The 16,962-nt window shown below is 43.1% G+C and overlaps 1 protein-coding gene across 5 annotated transcripts in view; it reads right to left on the bottom strand.

Moving 5' to 3' along the window:
* The window catches only part of SLC10A7 (solute carrier family 10 member 7), a 154,860-nt gene extending 144,295 nt beyond the window's left edge, over positions 1 to 10,565 (bottom strand). For 4 of the 5 annotated variants that reach the window (XM_050896301.1, XM_050896302.1, XM_050896303.1 and 1 more), the window contains exons 1-3: positions 10,451 to 10,565; positions 6,572 to 6,654; positions 1,384 to 1,520 (exon numbers count right to left, since the gene is read on the bottom strand). In XM_050896301.1, coding sequence (XP_050752258.1) covers positions 1,384 to 1,520; positions 6,572 to 6,654; positions 10,451 to 10,550 — 320 coding nt within the window. In that variant the 5' untranslated portion in view covers positions 10,551 to 10,565. The remainder of the gene's footprint in view (positions 1 to 1,383; positions 1,521 to 6,571; positions 6,655 to 10,450) is intronic. The other variant, XM_050896305.1, reaches the window with a different exon arrangement.
* Between the last annotated feature and the right edge of the window lie 6,397 nt (positions 10,566 to 16,962).

Genomic DNA, 16,962 nt, shown 5'->3' with positions numbered 1-16,962 from the left:
GGGAGATACACATACAAGTGTTTCTTTTTAAGAAAAAAAATACATACATATGTAGCTTTACACACAGTTTCACAGGTGTGTATGTATATACATACGCATATACTTGTGCATGTAACAGATCATGTCCCTTGAATACTAAGAACCGGAGTGGCATAAGAGTCATAGAAAGAAGGGATGAGAAGTGTTGCAAGGAACAAAACCCACAAAAATCTCTTGCACCTTGCACTTCAGAAACTGAGACTCCCATGGATTAGGAGGGAATTTTGCCTCACTGGAAAATCACGTCTCTGTTCTAGCTGAGGAAAAACTTCACAATGGTTTTACTTTAAAGAATAACCTTCACTGTGAACAGCCAAATGCAAATGGACATCGTATAGCAACCTTGTTATTTCCTTGATGTACTAATCCTGTTAAGTATAACAGTGCTAACTTTTAAATGATGTCATCTCAATTTCACCTTCTCAGTATCAGTTGGACCAATTCACACTTGGTGGAACACCTGGAGAAGCCTCTTAAAAACAAAACAAAATGCTCTTTTAGGTTTAGGCCTTGTAAAAACATAAACATGAGCAGCTTTATCATTAAACTTTTAAGACAGGGAACTCTCCCCAAGCAACGTTTCACCAAGCAGTAAGAAACAATGGGGTTTTTTTAAGTAGTTTTCTAAAATAACTGATTTTTGCATTCAAACATTTCAGTATAGCTGCATGGCACTAGGTATTGACCTTTCATTCTGAAAAAAGCTTTTTTTTTTTTTTTTATTTTTTCATAACATCTATCACTACTGCACCATCAATGCAGCTTTGGAAGCACACATTGGCAGAGTACACCAAAGATTTAAAACACATCGTTTTCATGGTAGCTTAGCTTCTGCTCATCTCAAAGTTCTCCTCCTACAAAAACTTTACTTTTTTTTTTTTTTTTTTTTCATAATTTAGCTAGGAGCAGATACTGAACCCCAGTCTGGACACATGCAAGAGATGCTCAATACAGACTGCCTAAAAACAGAACGGAACACCAGTACGTGGCATACACAGTATTTATTCACCGACTTATGTTCTTCCTTCAGCATTCTTTTTCTTTCCTCCCCATCGTCCTTGAGACCCAGCACACCACTTCAGCTGTGTTTTGTCAAAGAGAAAGCTAACCTGTTGCAAGCTCCCTACATACAAAACTAACTAACCAGACTTTGGAAAAATGAGACCAAGTTCCTGAAAGGATAATCTTGTGCATATACTGTGTTTTCGACAGCAAAGTGCTGAAGCACAAAAACAACCAGCAAAATCTATTCACAATACAAGTCTTAAAATACCCATTGCAAGATAAGCAGCCCTTTAAGAAGACAGCTACAAATATATTTCACTCCATTATGCTTAAACATACCCTTTTAAAAGCCATTCATTTATAGGTGTGATTGATAATAGCTGAAGAAAGAGCCATATTGCTGTTGGGAAGAACACAAGTGTAAAAATCTGGACAAAAAGGTGTAGTTTCACATGCATCAAAGCATTTGTCAGCTCCTGCAAAAGAAAAAGAAGAGAGGAAGTTGCAGTCATAACAGCTGAAGTAAGATCACGTTTGTGCTTTTAAAACTAGGATCATCTTTATAATACAAAGAGAGTGCATGTCAAAAAGGCACCTTTAGGGATCATCTGATCTCCTCTTTAATAATGAAGTACATCCAGACAACATCAAAGCTCTGTCTGCTCCTGGGCATTTTTCCAAAAGAATTGTCCACCACTTCAATAATAGTGTAGCTCTCATAACGGTAGCTTTTCAGCAGGCAGCCTTAGCACTTTGTCACTGCTTCAAAACCTGTGTTAACTATGCTGACGGCCTGTTTACTTTATTGACTGCTGATATCAAGAGGAAGGGAAACTTGTAGTGTCCACGTGATTTCAGGTTTTTCTAGTCTAAAGAGAGCCACAAACTGTGATTCTCATTTATACCATGAAAAAGGAATGTTTACATTACAAACAGTCATCATTTGTGGTGGTTTTTTTTAAGGAAAGACTAACAAATATAAAAAGCAAAGTAATCTAGCAGATTTTGATTACTGTATCAACAGATAGGAAATTCATAGAAAAAAAAATTAGGCTGATGAAGAATAGCAAAGAAAGAATACCAAGACCATAACAAGCTAACAACAGCTAAGCCATAAAATTCAGAGAAATAAAGTGCAAAATGCCGCTAGAGACTGAGAAAACAAACAAAAAAAATTTAATTTTAAATAGTGTAAGAACACTTCAGAGAAGTGATCAAGTATCCTTATGCAATAAACTCTTCAGTTAGCTCTGTGTCTCTCTGTTTCTGTCTTTTCAGGCACTCCAAGGATCTTCTACAGTTTTCAAGTACAAGGAAGAAGCCTTGTACATTTCGGCTCATTTCAACTCTCCTAGATTGAGATGAAAAATTCCTTTTCCTCTCTCTCAAAATAACTTGCACTCTCTTCAAGTAAACAATGCAACAGGAAAAGAACTGATGGCACTTTTATTCAAAACCTAATTTGCTAGGATTCTCCAGCTATCTGACACCCCAGATGCATTAAAAAAAAAAAAGAACAATATAAAAAAGTGTATTTCCATGCACAGTAATGCAGCAGCCGATCTTCAAATGCCACTCTCTCAGCTTCAGAACAGTTGAACATTTATGAAACACAATCAAATACTGCATTTTCGACGATCCAAATGCACACTGATGTAGTTATACACCTGGAAGTACTAGCAATTCAGCACCGTGTCCTTATTACTTTATTTCTCTTAATAAAATTATCTCCCAATTTTAGGTGAGGGGAAAAAAACCTTCCACAAAAAAAATACACATCTGTTCATAACCTATTCTTAAAGTTATACAAAACATGGACTTGAAACTTAGATCTTGATCCAGTTTTACCAAGAAAGTATCATTACATTCAGTGCTTGATTAACTGAATGAAACATTTTTTTTAAATAAAGCTCTTAAGCAGTGTAATATCACTCTGCATGAAAAAATAGGCCTTCTTCACACATAACCTGTCACAGTACCTATGGCGTTATGAATAGCTTCACTGTAGTACTATTTAATCTTATCTCAAAAAGAAAGCAAAAATAAAACGTCTAGTAGTAGAAACACATCCTGTGCAGGAAGAAAAGATACCTGGAAATACCTATATAAAAGTGTACGTTTTGAAAGTAAATAATACAATTGAGAAAAATGAAAGCAAGTGACTTCTTTCAGCAAAGCTGCTAATTCCTCCTTCTTTCCTGCCAAGTCACCTCCAGCCCCAGATTTCCTAGTGGACCAATCTACGAAGGCACCCCCAATCTAGGCACCATCACACATACAGAAATGCCCTTTTAATTTAATATTTTTACAACTGGAAAATGCCTTAAAAACAGATGATTTGAAGAAAACTGTGTGATACTTTCAAAAGCAAAATCCAAGACAAAAACTTGGGAAAGACTGGTTAGAGCTTCCAGGGAGCAAAGAAGGCGATTACAACACAGCCAACCTAGTGCATGGAGGAACGCTGTATTAGTGGAACAGGTCTTTGCAGATCTAAATTACCAGTCTTTAAAATGTCTCTAGCGATTGCCTTTTAGCATAGTTATTCCTTAGACTGTATCATCACAGAACAAACACTGAGGCAAACAGCCTTCACCTTCTTAAGCAATCTACAAGGGCTTGTCCCAAAATACATCCGTCACTGTAGCCCTCAAAAAAGCAGAAGTCTCAGAAAAGCTACTGGAAGCTGCTAGTTATGACTCTGTTTCTGCACACCAGGTAGAACAGGTTACCTTGTCTTTCCCGGTATTTCAGACCCTTTAGAGAGCTTATCCTAGCCTCTCGCTGGTCAGTGTGGGTCCCTGTTGCCATCCAGCCATGCTTAGATGGTCATAGCTGAACTCCTCTGGGCAAATACCCACACAAAGCAAACAGTGTTTTCAGTGGCTTGCCAAATTCCTCACTGAAACGGATAACTCAAGTATGTGATTTAATTTCTGGGGCCCTGCAGGAGGTTTTTGCTTTAAAAGAGCAAGCTATCCAGTCACTGAAAACTGAAAGAGTATTATATTAAGGCAGAATCAAATGTTCTTGTCATTCCTGGACACAGACTATTTCTACAAATGTAAGAGGACCTCAGTCACCTCTAGATTTGAAAACGTAACAAGGCCATGCACAGACAGGCTCTCCCTGCATGCTGCCAGTTATTTTGTAAAATGCTTTCGGAATGCATGATAGCAAATTTTTTTGAGCATGCACTTTCACAGCAGATAAACCAGAAGTGTAACCTTAAAAGAGCATCAGCTATTTCTAATTTTGTCAGATTTATCAGAAGTCCTCCATTAACACACAACTTTTTATCATTTCATAAAGCATACCAAACACCAGTTTCGATCTAACTAATATATTATCCAAGGTAGAACAGCCGACACACAGGTCAAGAACTAATAAAGACAAAAGCAGAAACAATTTACTTTGCAATCCAATAAACAGATATATTAACTGACTAATAGTACCAACTTTAGGTTGTGCCTCAAACAATTAAAACATGCCCTGAAGTGTTTTAATAAAATCATGACCTGGCCCCCTAACACATTTTAGGATTGTTTTTAACATACATTTTAGAAAGTAATAGCACAAGGTACAATGAGTGAAACGTTTTTCTTCCTCTTTATCTTCTACCCCCATGGCAGAAATTCGGAAAAGTCTTAGCTTCCTGATGGAACATAAAGCTGGACGTACAGCACCAGTCCTAACTGATGCTTCCAAAACAATCTGATATCAGCTACCTGGACATGAACATCAGCTCCTGTAAAAGCTTCATTTACATCAATATATTGCTTTTAGAACCACAGCTGAAAACACGTTATGCAAGTTCAAAGTAGGACATGACACATTGCCCGGGAACCTGTCAGTCATGCCACCTTAACTGGAAAAAGTTAGATGTACACTCACATTGAGAATCTATTCAAGACTTTGATAACGCCACTGATTTCACTCTCACTCACAGCTGCTTTACAAATATAAAGCTTCAAGGATACAAACTAGTGAAAGGGAAAGAAGTCTTATATTTTTTCTCTGCATGCAAAGATTCCTAACCCTGAAAGCAGAAAGCTCCACTCCATTAGTACTACTCAGGCTTTGTGTTTCGGGTCCTCTTCTCTGTGGAAGAAAGTGCCTCTCCGCAGCCTACTTTTATTAGGATTAATTACTGTCCCAGGCAAATAGATAACATAGTTCTTCCTACTTCCCCGTAAAACCACACAGCTCTAAATAGCTGCTACAGAATTGACTAAGTTATTCACTTCACTTATACTGTGTCCCAGCAGAACTAGAGGCCCTAGGGCCAGAACTGGCAGCAGACACAGAAGGAGAGGGCTGCCATCAATTCAAACACCACCTCCATTTGAAACCTTATCACTATAACCATGATACAGGTACAGAAACTTTTTTTTGTTGAATCCATGCTGTTCATCCAAATCCCAGTTTGCCCAGAAGATAACTGGACAATACCATCATGATTCTTTTAGGCATTAATATCATGCAACATACGAATGACATCACCTGTTAGCACAGCCAACAGCATAAAAGGAATCAAGATACTAGACATGCAGTGTTTCACTTCAACTCTGGTTGCTCCTTCTCTTCTGGGCATGTAGCCATCATCTCCTTTCTCCATGCCTCCTTTACACATCACTAAGAGGTTCTCCCCTTCATCTCTTCTTACTCCCAGATTGTTCCTCTTTGAAAAATGCGTGACACAAAATTTCAAACACAGCCTCAGTGTCTGTGATACGCAGCAGAGCGTAGGCACTTAAGTCCACCTGTCCACAACTAAATCCTACAGGAAAAGATTGCCAAGACTTTGTACCTGTATATTGGCCTTGCATCTGCAGAGGAACCCTTTTGTGTTGATACTAGCTGCTCTCCTGTGCCTACCCAATGTGGTAGCTTAAAGCCACCAGATCTTTGCTTGCATCAATCCTGTAGTGGCTAGCCTAAACAGTTTTACTTAGAGAGCACACCAGCAGCTGAGATGAAGGAGAGAGCACAGAGAGCTCACACCTTCTCTTCATGTCCCACAGAAGCATGGAGACTCCACGTAGCCCCTCTCTGCCTAGTTCCCTGCAAAGTTCTACCTTAGGATTCGCACATTTTTCTGGCCTGTATCTCAACGGAGCAGTGGGGAAGCCCAGGTGCAGAAGGGGTGGCACAGAAGGCAGTGCTCCTGAGTCTCACCCTGATTTGGGTTTAGGACACATCCAGGTGTAGATCCAGTCTCAAAATTGTGCTCAGCACTTCCATTTAGTCAAAGCCCTGCAAAGTCAAGCAACCCACCCTCTATGGATGGGTGAAATTTATTAACACTCTCCTTCTCATCATGTTCATTACTTTGTGAAGAATTTTCTGAAATCAAGGAGGGGTTATTCCATAATGTCTAATATTTATCTTCTCTTGTTAGCCATTCTCCCAGCATCAACAACAACAGCATAGTAATTAAATATTCCAATTACATTCAAACTTGATCAAAAGCAACACAAAACTTTTTAAAGCAAAACACGAATGAAGCAATGAGAAGTTACAGTACCTCAGTTTTTAAGGAGAGTCCACTGTTAAAGAATATAGCTGAAACAGCAATGTAAGTTATGGTAATTTCTGGTTTCAAGGGTCCTAAAAAAATATAGACATAGAGAACAAAGTGAACTACAGTCAGAGATAATGATATGCATATATTACATCAAAGTAAATGAGAATACTTAGAAAAATACCTGGAGAAAATCTAATCATTAAAGTCTCTAATAAAAACAATGGTGTTTCTATTAAGTTACAGAAAGCATGCGATTCATTTTTAAATAAAAGCAAACCAGTGAGTGAAGAGTGAAGTATGATGTCATACAAATTCGGCTTCCATGATTACAGGCCACCAGGAACTAACAGGTAAATTCTGGAAATGTGAAAATGGGGAATTTTTCACAATTCTATCATCAGAGTATCCCTATAGCATCAGCAAACTCAAGCCGTACACTCAAATAAAAATATTAGCTGCTCCCTCCACAGAGACATCAATATCATTCACATATCTACCTCTCACTTCTTCCCCCACAACACACACCCCTGTCTGGCTGCCTGCACAGAGGAAACCGAATCATACCTTGCAATGATTTCCTTTGGGCAATACAATTCTGCATTATTCCCTCACAACAGGGCTGTGGCAAAATGGTTCATTCCACCCATAACACATTTCAGACACGCTGCTGCAGTGAGATCAGCAAGGGCAGATGCCTGCACCTCCAAGGGTTCCACTATATTAAAGGCTTACATTTGTATGTATTTATATACTTTTTTTTCAGGGAGATTAAAATAAAGTACTTTTTACACTCCTATAAAAATGATGAATTCTCTTAATACACTTTGCCTTCAGAGGCCACCAAGTGCAAAATGTATATACTCATTTTTTCACAAGCATTCAACCAGTTATTATATTAGGAAGAAAATATTAGCAGTCTGCTTAGGACCAAAGTAATATCCTAACTCTGCAAGTGACAGTAAGTTGTCACGAGCAAAACTGCAGCAGCAAACAAGCAAGCCTTTACTCGATGCTCCAGAAGAGAACATCCTTTCTGCTCTCTCAGATGAATGATACATTGATGGTCACACTGGAGCAAGGTCAATGATCCTTAAATTAGAGGGATTTGATCATACACTGAGTCTAATCAAATTCGCATCTCAAGTCATTTAAACCCAAATCCTACTCTCAGAGAGGACTCTGTTGATGAGACATTAAAAGTGTGTGTTAAATACAAAAAAATAAACCAAACAACCTATATGAAGCATAAGGTAAAAATAATCCAGGAAATGCAAGAGTTAAAGTTGCAACAAAGCACATGGCTAGTTGCAAAATTATGGCACATTAACTGAATAGCCGGGGGGGGGGGGACACGACACCAGAAAAATTATATAAATATATATATAGTAATACAGAAAACTGTATTTTTTATATATAGAATTATATACTTTTTCTGATCTTTTAGAAGATTAGAGCATATATGTATATGCACATACACACCGGGCAGACAGGCAGTGGGTTAGTTAGTCCAGCTAAGATAGGGGTTCTTCCAGGACTCAGTTTTTCTATTTTAGGGTTTTTCACTGAGCTACGTGAACTGCTTTACACAGGAGAAACCTCTACCACTAGAGCAACCACACGTTCATGGAGCACAGGGAACTCTGGTCAGAACAGATCCCCTTCATCTCTTTGTGCAAAAGACTGGTCAGGAAAGCTCTTTTCACAAAGGAACTAAATAGGCTCATTCATCAAATAGGAAAACACACAAAAAGGGCTTGCCTTATGCCCTGAAGGTGGCAACAGCACAAATCTTTGTTACTTGTGGCACAGTGTTCCACTGGTATGGATGCTGGACCATCCATACCATTCAGTAAGGCCCTGCAAATTACAGTGCATGGTTTTGTCAGCCAGAAGATGAAAAACTAAGGTTTTTTCATATGCTGATATTTCCCACCCTCACCTCTTTTTTTTTTTTTTTTTTCTGGTTTTAAAATGAACACTGAGATCACGTAGCTTCAGAAGAGGGATACCACTTTGGGGAACATGTGCTCACAGGTTTCAATGAATGCTTACAAGACTTTTCAAGCAAGTTGTCCCAGGAACAATACCATGTCAAAGCTTGACATCTCTTTGCAGCAGGATAATTAAATGAAGTGCTCCATCATAGTGCTTCCATGCAGGAAGTAAGCTGAGGAAAAATTATCTAGTAAAAGCATCTCCCACATTGCTGCAAACAATTAGCATGACAATCAAACCAGAAAGGGACAAACCACCTGATACTACCAATTTAAAGTTGTCTTTAAGGTCTGCTGAAGACACAGCATGGATCCTGCAAGAAGCTCCATGTGGGTCTTATTCACCTATGCAAAACAGCACACAGATGTTAGAATGGACCTTTCCACAGCAGGAATTTGCCTACCCTGAACTCCATGAAGTACTGGAGCCTTAGTTGCCACAGCAAGTGTTCTGAGCCACATTTTTTTAAAATCACTTTCTTTTTTCCCAGAACCTAAGAGAGGGGGAAACAGGTTGGCTCCTCAGTGAGGAGTTGTCTAGCCTCAAACTTCAGCTCTGTTAAGAAAGGGGAAAAAAAAAAAAAAAAAATCTATGCATACAAAAGCACAGCTAGATTCTTCCTCCCATAAAACGAAATTGCTAAAGGAATTCTGTTGAAGTGTTCTACATCCCTCTTCTTAAATCTTCAAAGACCAAATAGAAAAAAATATATATAAAATTTAATTTGTTCTTGAAAATCATGAACATCTGGAACTGAAGTTACAATGGAAACTAACCAGAAGATGCTGCCAGCATTTATACTTAAAGATAAGCCACTGTTTATTTTAAAATAACACTGGATATTTCATCAGCTTTTGTTACAAGAAACATACAAGACCTCACTGCTTAGAAAAGGACAGATCTTTCTTCCGATCTGTTTACTGTGAGCATTTGACATCATTTTGCACAGGATCATTTTCACTGTTTTCCCTCATCTTTCGCGAGGAAGTAAGAGGAAACAAAAAAAAAATATCTTTAAAATACAAGTGTGTTGTTATAAAGTAAAACAATAATCTGGCTGAAATACAGCACCTGAGGTTTTAACACAGTATACATTAAGCTACACCTCTCGAGAAGCTCACAGATGGCAGACATTCATACACTGAACTGCAATGACTTTATGCCCATCTCAGAGTTCTTGAAGTTATTACTTAGTTTAACAGGAGTACATTCAAAGTAAGTTGCTATCCAGTTTTCATTACTACTAATCCAAAAAGAGTAGGATATTATTCAAGCAACTGGTACAGTGCCCAGCAAAGATACACACGGGAATACACCTTGAAATATTTCCTGGGTACCTGAGAAACAGCGACTAATTAACAAGCAGAGAAGGCGAGCTGCTGGAGGTGCAGGGACCACAGGAGGGCCCGGCGGATTCGGCTGTGCCCTACACCCCGCAGCTTGCCCTCCTGCACCCCTGGCCAACTCCAGTTTCAAAGTTTCTGAGCGGATGCCCTGATGGCCGAGGGGCACCCGAGCAAGTCTCAGCGTCCCCGGCAGCAAAGCGACCGGCACCCTCCGCCCGGGGACCCGCAGAAAGGCCCGCAGACTCTCCCCTGCCTCCACACCCCAGCAGCAAAGCAGCCCGCTCCCCGCCCTGCCGCCGGCACCGGGGCCCACCCCGGGCAGCGCCGGGCCCGGCCCGCACGACCGAAACGCGCCGGGTGGCGGGCGGGGGACAGCGCCGGCCGCCGGGAGTTGACAAAGTACCGCCGGGCCCCCCGAGGGCGCCCGGGCTCTCGGCGGCGGCTCCGGGGGCCCCCGCCGGCGCTCCCCGCATGGCCCCGCACCGCCCGCCGAGCTGCCGGGGCAAACCGGCCCCGGCGGGGCAGCGGCCGGACTCACCCCCTTTGACGCCGACGGCGGGCTCTAGCCGCGCCACCGCGATGACCAGCACGATCCCGAGGATGAACCACTCCTTCCGCAGGCGCTCCAGCAGCCCCATGGCGCGGCCCGCCGCTCCCCGCCGCCCGGCGCAGCACGGCGCAGCGCCGGGGCGGGGTGCAGCCCCACCGCCCGCCGGCAGGACCAGCCGGATCCGCTGACAGGAAAAGTCTCACCCACCGCCGCCATCGCTACCACGCACCTCCTAATAGACACGCAGGCGCCGCGCCGCCGCCCACCCGACTGCCCGCAGCGCCGACCCCCCGCCGGCTTCGCCCGCCCCCGCCCCGCGCTGCATCCCCGCGCCGAGGCGGGGGCGTCGGCGGCCACCGCGGGTCGCGCCGGCGCGGGGTGGGGAGACGGGGAGACGGGACGACGGCGCCGCCGCCGCTGCTGTTGCTGCCGCCGTCGCCGGGCGGGCCGGGGAGCGCGGCCGCCAGAGCCGGCCGGCGGCGCGGCCCTTGCGGGCGCCGGGCTCGCCGGGCGCGGTGGGGCAGCGGGCGGTGGCGCCGTGCGCGCTGTTTTGGTACATTACAACGTCTGCGTGACGCCCGGCGTTTGACGCGCGGGAGGGCGGGCGCGAGCTGGCGGTTGCGGCCGTTGGGCGCGCGCAGCCGGCCGGCCGGGCTGGAGGGAGCGGGAGGCGGGGGACGCTCCCCGGCGTGCGGACACCCACCCCACACCCACACCCACACCCCCCGGCGCAGGCTGGCCGCCTCCCCCCGCCGCTCGCTTCCACTCGCGTCAGGCGGGAACCGCCGGCCGGGGAAGCGCCGGCGGGAGCCGGGGCGGGAGGCGGGATCTGTCCGTGGCGGCGGTTCGCTGTGAGGGCAGGCGCGGGCCGGGGCTGGCAGGAGGCTGCTGGCAGTGAAAGTATTGACAGTTAAAGTGCTGCAACCCGTATGGCGGAAGCGAGGAGCTGCGGACAGAGGGTGACTGCTCTGTCACACGCGTATCACCTGTGCACGCACAGACGCCCACGCCTTGTCCCGTTACCGCGCCAAGGCGGCGAATGACAGATTGATTGTTCACCGTCTCCTCGGAGTTCTCCCCGGTGTCGCTTCGTTGCCGTAGGAAGGCGCCTGCCTGTCCGGTCTGAGCAGACCCACAGGCGTCTGCCCTGCCCGCAAGAAAAGAAACACCTATCGCGACCTGCCGACATCATCTCCTGCGGTGTGTCCCGTGCCGCCGTGTGCGAGTGCCTGCTGAACGAGCCGGCTTCCAAACTGGAGGCGACTCCCTGTGCGGAGGTCGGTGGGTTTATTTCAGTGTTAAACATATTTCCATTAAAACAGAGTATCATAAAAACCTCATTCTGGTGCTCGACCTGCGCTTTCCATTTCCTATTCCCCTCTTGTCTCCGCTTCCCCGATGGATTCATTAGCCCAGCCTCTGCCCGGCCACGACCCCCTCGCTCTAAATCACATTAACAAGGTAAAGTATGAAACGCTCTGCCATCTCAGCTGCTCACACCAGTACTGCCACGGCTGCCTTGTTCCGGCGGGTCTCAAACACACGACAGTTCTGCTCTGTGATTTCTAAACATTTAAGGTAAGTTTAGACTTCACAGTCTCTGTGGATATATTCAGGCTTCGAAGAATAGCCCTACCATACACCTTCTGCTCTCTGCTACCAAGTAAATAAACGTTTATAGCTCAAAGCTCAGCTGTGATCTCAGCTACTTCAGGAGGCGTATATTGCTGCGTGTCCTGTGAGGTTCACTTGGGTAAACATGTATACATCATAGCAGAATTTTTTTAATATGGAGGGAATGTGCCTTCTCCCACCCACAAGAGATCCAAAATGTGCAGTTCAAAATGATTACACATTTCACTGCTTTACTAGAGTTTACTGGAGTACATGTTGGTCCTTGCTCTCTTCTCAGATATGAGTGCCAAATTGCAAAACCTCACTGCATTTGCCTGGGCAACTGCTACAGGTTGACTGTTTTGGGAGAAAATAAATGCGTAACAGCTGTTCTTCTAGAGCAAGCTGTGATTATAACGAGCACAGGATTTGATTACTTGGAGGATTTGATTACTGCACAGGAAGGATAAGATGAATCAGCTAAAGATGTAAAGTTAATGTTTATCATATAAACTATATTAAATCTTTGTGTGGATACTCATTCACAGGTGAGGTGGCCCTAGTTCTATGACATGGTTTTTATCTGCACCGTTCATGGATCACAGTGCTTAGATCTTTTCCTATGTGACTCTGAAAGCACACCAGCAAGAGCATAGGCCTTCTGATCTGAACACAGCAGGAGACCAGGCAGATGCCCAGTGTTTCCCAGGTCTTTTTGTTGTGAATGCGTGCGCAGCCCTGGAGGTCCTAACAGAAATGGGCAGGAGGCTTTGCACCCTCTGCCTGGCAGTTCCGGCCCGGCTGGTTCGTTACACGATGCAGAGGCCTCGCTCTGCACCAGCAGGGCTAGAAGGCACGAACAGCTTCAGCACAATTCAGGAAAGCATTGTTACCAAGGAAAAGCAAAATAACAAATACTCTATTGAGGCCGAAAGTTATGCACTCAGAAGTTAGAAGCAGCCAAATTTCATAGTGAATGAAGTTGCTGCGACATCAATTGCTGCAGAAGCTGTAGCTAGATGCAAAGAAGGGGCAGGTATGGAGGACGCTCAGTCTGGCCATAAAATTCAATCCTGCAGTAAAGACAGCAGTCTCTGCCTGCTTTTGCATCATAGTTTTTACATGGTACTAATCCTGCCCCTCACTCTTTGCAGGTGGATACCAATTATGAATTTCCAATCTTGCCCACTGCCCAAGTTAATTCGAGGTTCATTTTGCCAACAAGTTTCAGATGTTTGCTCACAGCAGCTCTAATTGGCTAAAGTTAGAAACCTCAGGTTCAGTCCTAGGCTCTGGAAGATTCTTCTCATTTTCCCCTCCAAAGGGTCACACTCCTTGTGTGCTGTCCCAAGCCTGTCTCTCCTCCTCTAGAGAAGGATGAGCTATCTTGCTGCGTATTAGATTTAGAACTGTTAAGAAATATAAAAAAACCTAATGGTTTGCCAGTGGTCATCAGATATCACAGAAAAAGTTTAACCTTTGTCTATACTCACCAAAGAAAAAGATAAGCTTTAATAAGGCTCTGTTGCTTTGAGTGGATACTTTGCCTGGAAATTTGTTTCCAAGAGATCTGAAGTTTGTAATAAACGTCTTTTGCCAACTGAGTTACAAAATACATGGATTCATGTGGCTCTCGTCTTCTGTAATCTTTAAGATCATATGCAGAGTCTCTTAGATGAAATAGATGAAATTGTTCCTGCTTTTAAATAAGAGAGCACTCTGTAAGCCCTGCCCTGCCCCACCAGCACTGAACAGGAAGGAGGAAAACACTGTAAGTGTATTGTATAATTGGCAGGACTCTCACGTGTCCCAAGTCTGTTTGCAAGACAGCATCCCTGTAGCTATAAGGCAATTTGTCACCCATATTGAGGCATTTGGTCCGTATTAGAGAGGGACAATTCAGTGTCTGTCATCCAAAACTATACCCTGCAACATTTCACTTTCCTCATCAGGTTCCCATACAGATAATATACATATCCTAATTAATCACTGGGACTTGACCAGATCCCAGAATGGTCTGGCACATGTGTACGGGTATTCTCCATTACATCGTACAAAACCATTTGGGGATATATTTAGCTGTGCCTTAGACACAGTACAGGAACGAGAATTTAGCTTCCTCTGACTTCACGTGACCAAATTTTCATTTTTGTTCAACTGCAAACACACCTCGGGGCTTCCAGATGCTTTCCTGCCTCTAAAGGCCTTCGTGCTTCCTTCTGCATACTACAAAAGCTTCATGAGATGCGTAGCTACGTGACACCAAATCTTCGTTGCTCACAGGTAGTCTGTTGAAATCAACAGGACCGCTTATGTGAGCAGCGACCGGTTTTCATGTCTGCAAAGATGCAGAAGTGAACTGGACGTTTCTGGGCTTCATGTTGTGAACAATCAGTCTTATGTGGTTTGTAACTGATGCCAAGACGTCGGCTCCCCTTTGTGCCGTATGGAGCCTATTTCTTTTGTGTACCCAGCCTCTTATCTGCACAACGTACCTTACTGTCTAATAACTACACAGTTAAGTTATTTTAGGGAATGTGCTGGGATTTTTAAGTTCCGTAGTAGCAGATGTCATCTGATTATGCATTTAGACAGGAGAGATTTCAATATAAAGGAGAGGGGATCATGAGATAAAGGGAGCTTAAACGAGAGGAAGAGATAGTATTAAATAATTTAACTTGAAAAGAACAAAGATATTCAGAATGAACAAGATAAAGAGAGGTGTTAATTATAAATAGGAAAGTTGAGGAGAAAAAGTGGAAATATATGGGAGACAGTTTACAACACATTTATATTTCTCACAAGCACTTAGTGGCATGATCTCAGATTTTCTCAGGCGCTTGAAGAGATTGCTATACGGATCCCATTAGCTGGTTTTCCTTATGGAAATGGACTTCACAACTCTTATTCTATCCTGGCCTAGGTGCTTATACTGTTTCAGGCATCTGCAAGGGACCTTTTGGTTGTTGCCACTGGATATTATTAAATGCCTGTGAGCGCTTAGGTACTGCCAGCTGCAGGACTTACTACCGTTAGCATAATGCAGCAGCAGGAATTACGTACAAGTTCAATTTAGAACAGCACTTAATGGGACTTAAACACACATATAGGTATGCTTTTCTAAATAGAAGCTATAAGATGATAAAAGGGTTTGTGAATCTGGTTTTATTTCTATAATCGTATGGGGTTTTTTTCCCCCGAGACTTTAAATGCATAATGCTTTTTTTTTTTTTAAACTTGTAATAAAGGATCCCTCTTATATGTTTAGGTATCCAACAAATAAGCAATTTTTCTTTTACTTAAGAGCCCAGTGTGAAATTTTCATGCACTAATCTTAGGCATTAGGAATAAAATTTAAAAGGCAACAAACAGGGCTTTCCTAGAACCCGCTTGTTCTTACACAGAAACAGAACCTGGCTTAGTGCTGCTCCACTCATGATATTCTCTTGCCTTCTCCTCCTAGACCTCCAAGAGACCATATAGATTAGAGAAATTTTCATGTTTTGCACTTTTTCACAGAAATATGGTTTCCCAGTAGACAGCAAGGCTATAATGCATTCAGAAGGTCAGATTAAAAAAAAGAAAAACAAAAAGCAATTGGCATAATAAAGCTGTGCTTGAAACAAATTATGGGCTGCTTTAACTACAATTTAAAAACATAAGAAAAAGATTTTTTTTTTTTTTAAACCATGAAAAGCTGTTCATATCTAAACCTGAAAAATGGAAGCAAGAACATGAAATAGCTTCTCTGGATGATTTCACAGTGAAAAACAACTAGATTTAAACTGTCAAATAAGACACTTCAGCGATAACATGGTGATACTGTTATATCTTTTTCTCCTTACACTTACAAAAATAACCTTCTAATATTACAATAATCATATCAAAACACCTCAAACATGAGCAGTTTCAGTATAAAAACCTCTGCTGTATTTTTACAGGGGAGAAGCAGCAGATTTATTCCTCAGTGTGTATGCACACATGTGTATAGATGCAAATGTTTTACAACAGTTTCAGAGTAATTAACCACTCATAATGGGAAAGGCATACAAATCACAGAAAGCAGAAAGAGGGAGCAGAGCAATCATCTCAGCTGTGATACCTGTCACAAAGGTCAAGTTTGGAAGGAGCAGCCGTCGGAGAAATCAGAAATACATGAGCGCATATAGGCTTGAGAAAGAGGCAGTTGCTAGAAGAAAGGTTTGTCTTAAGGTTGTTGAAAGCTGGCTTTTAGAAGCTTAAGCTTTATCTTCTAGAAGAAGGAATAGCAGGGCTTGTCCAAGAGGAAGGACAGGCCATGCTCCAAACTTTGTATTCACTTAGCTGGATGGAAGGTGGGGCCTGATTTCTCTTGTGTCTGTCCCTTTTGATTTTAACATTACCAAAGAGTTTAAAGGTTCAGAGAAACGGAGCAAATTCACTAGCTTCCCTGAGGGAGAATGCCAGAGAAGTTGTCTTCAGACTTTCTTAGATTTGCCAGTTTGACTTCATTATACTACAAGACCTGTTGCTTCATACCTCTTGGATCTTTGCATGTCATTGCCATGTCCTGTCTTCATCACAGGCCAGGACCCAGCTCTTCATCAGTCTGGAGAAAAGCCAAGTGCATTCCCTAGACAGAGCTGTGATGAACTCTGACCATGGCCCGTTTGGTTATTTAGGAGACTACAGTCTCAGGATCAACGTGATGTGCAATAGAAAGATGCAAGTGTAGACACATTGTTTGTGTTTATCTTGGCACGTTGACTTCTGTTGACTATTTTGAACATCAAACTATGCTCATAACTTACAGCCTGACCATTCAGTCCTCACCAGCCACCACAATTTCCCCCTGCAGGATGGAAACCAAGCAGCTTGTTATACATACTAGGCTACAGATCTACAAA

This window comes from Gymnogyps californianus, chromosome 4 (genome assembly GCF_018139145.2).
Source record: "Gymnogyps californianus isolate 813 chromosome 4, ASM1813914v2, whole genome shotgun sequence".
Lineage (NCBI taxonomy): Eukaryota > Metazoa > Chordata > Aves > Accipitriformes > Cathartidae > Gymnogyps > Gymnogyps californianus.
This window is presented reverse-complemented; position numbering and strand designations above follow the sequence as displayed.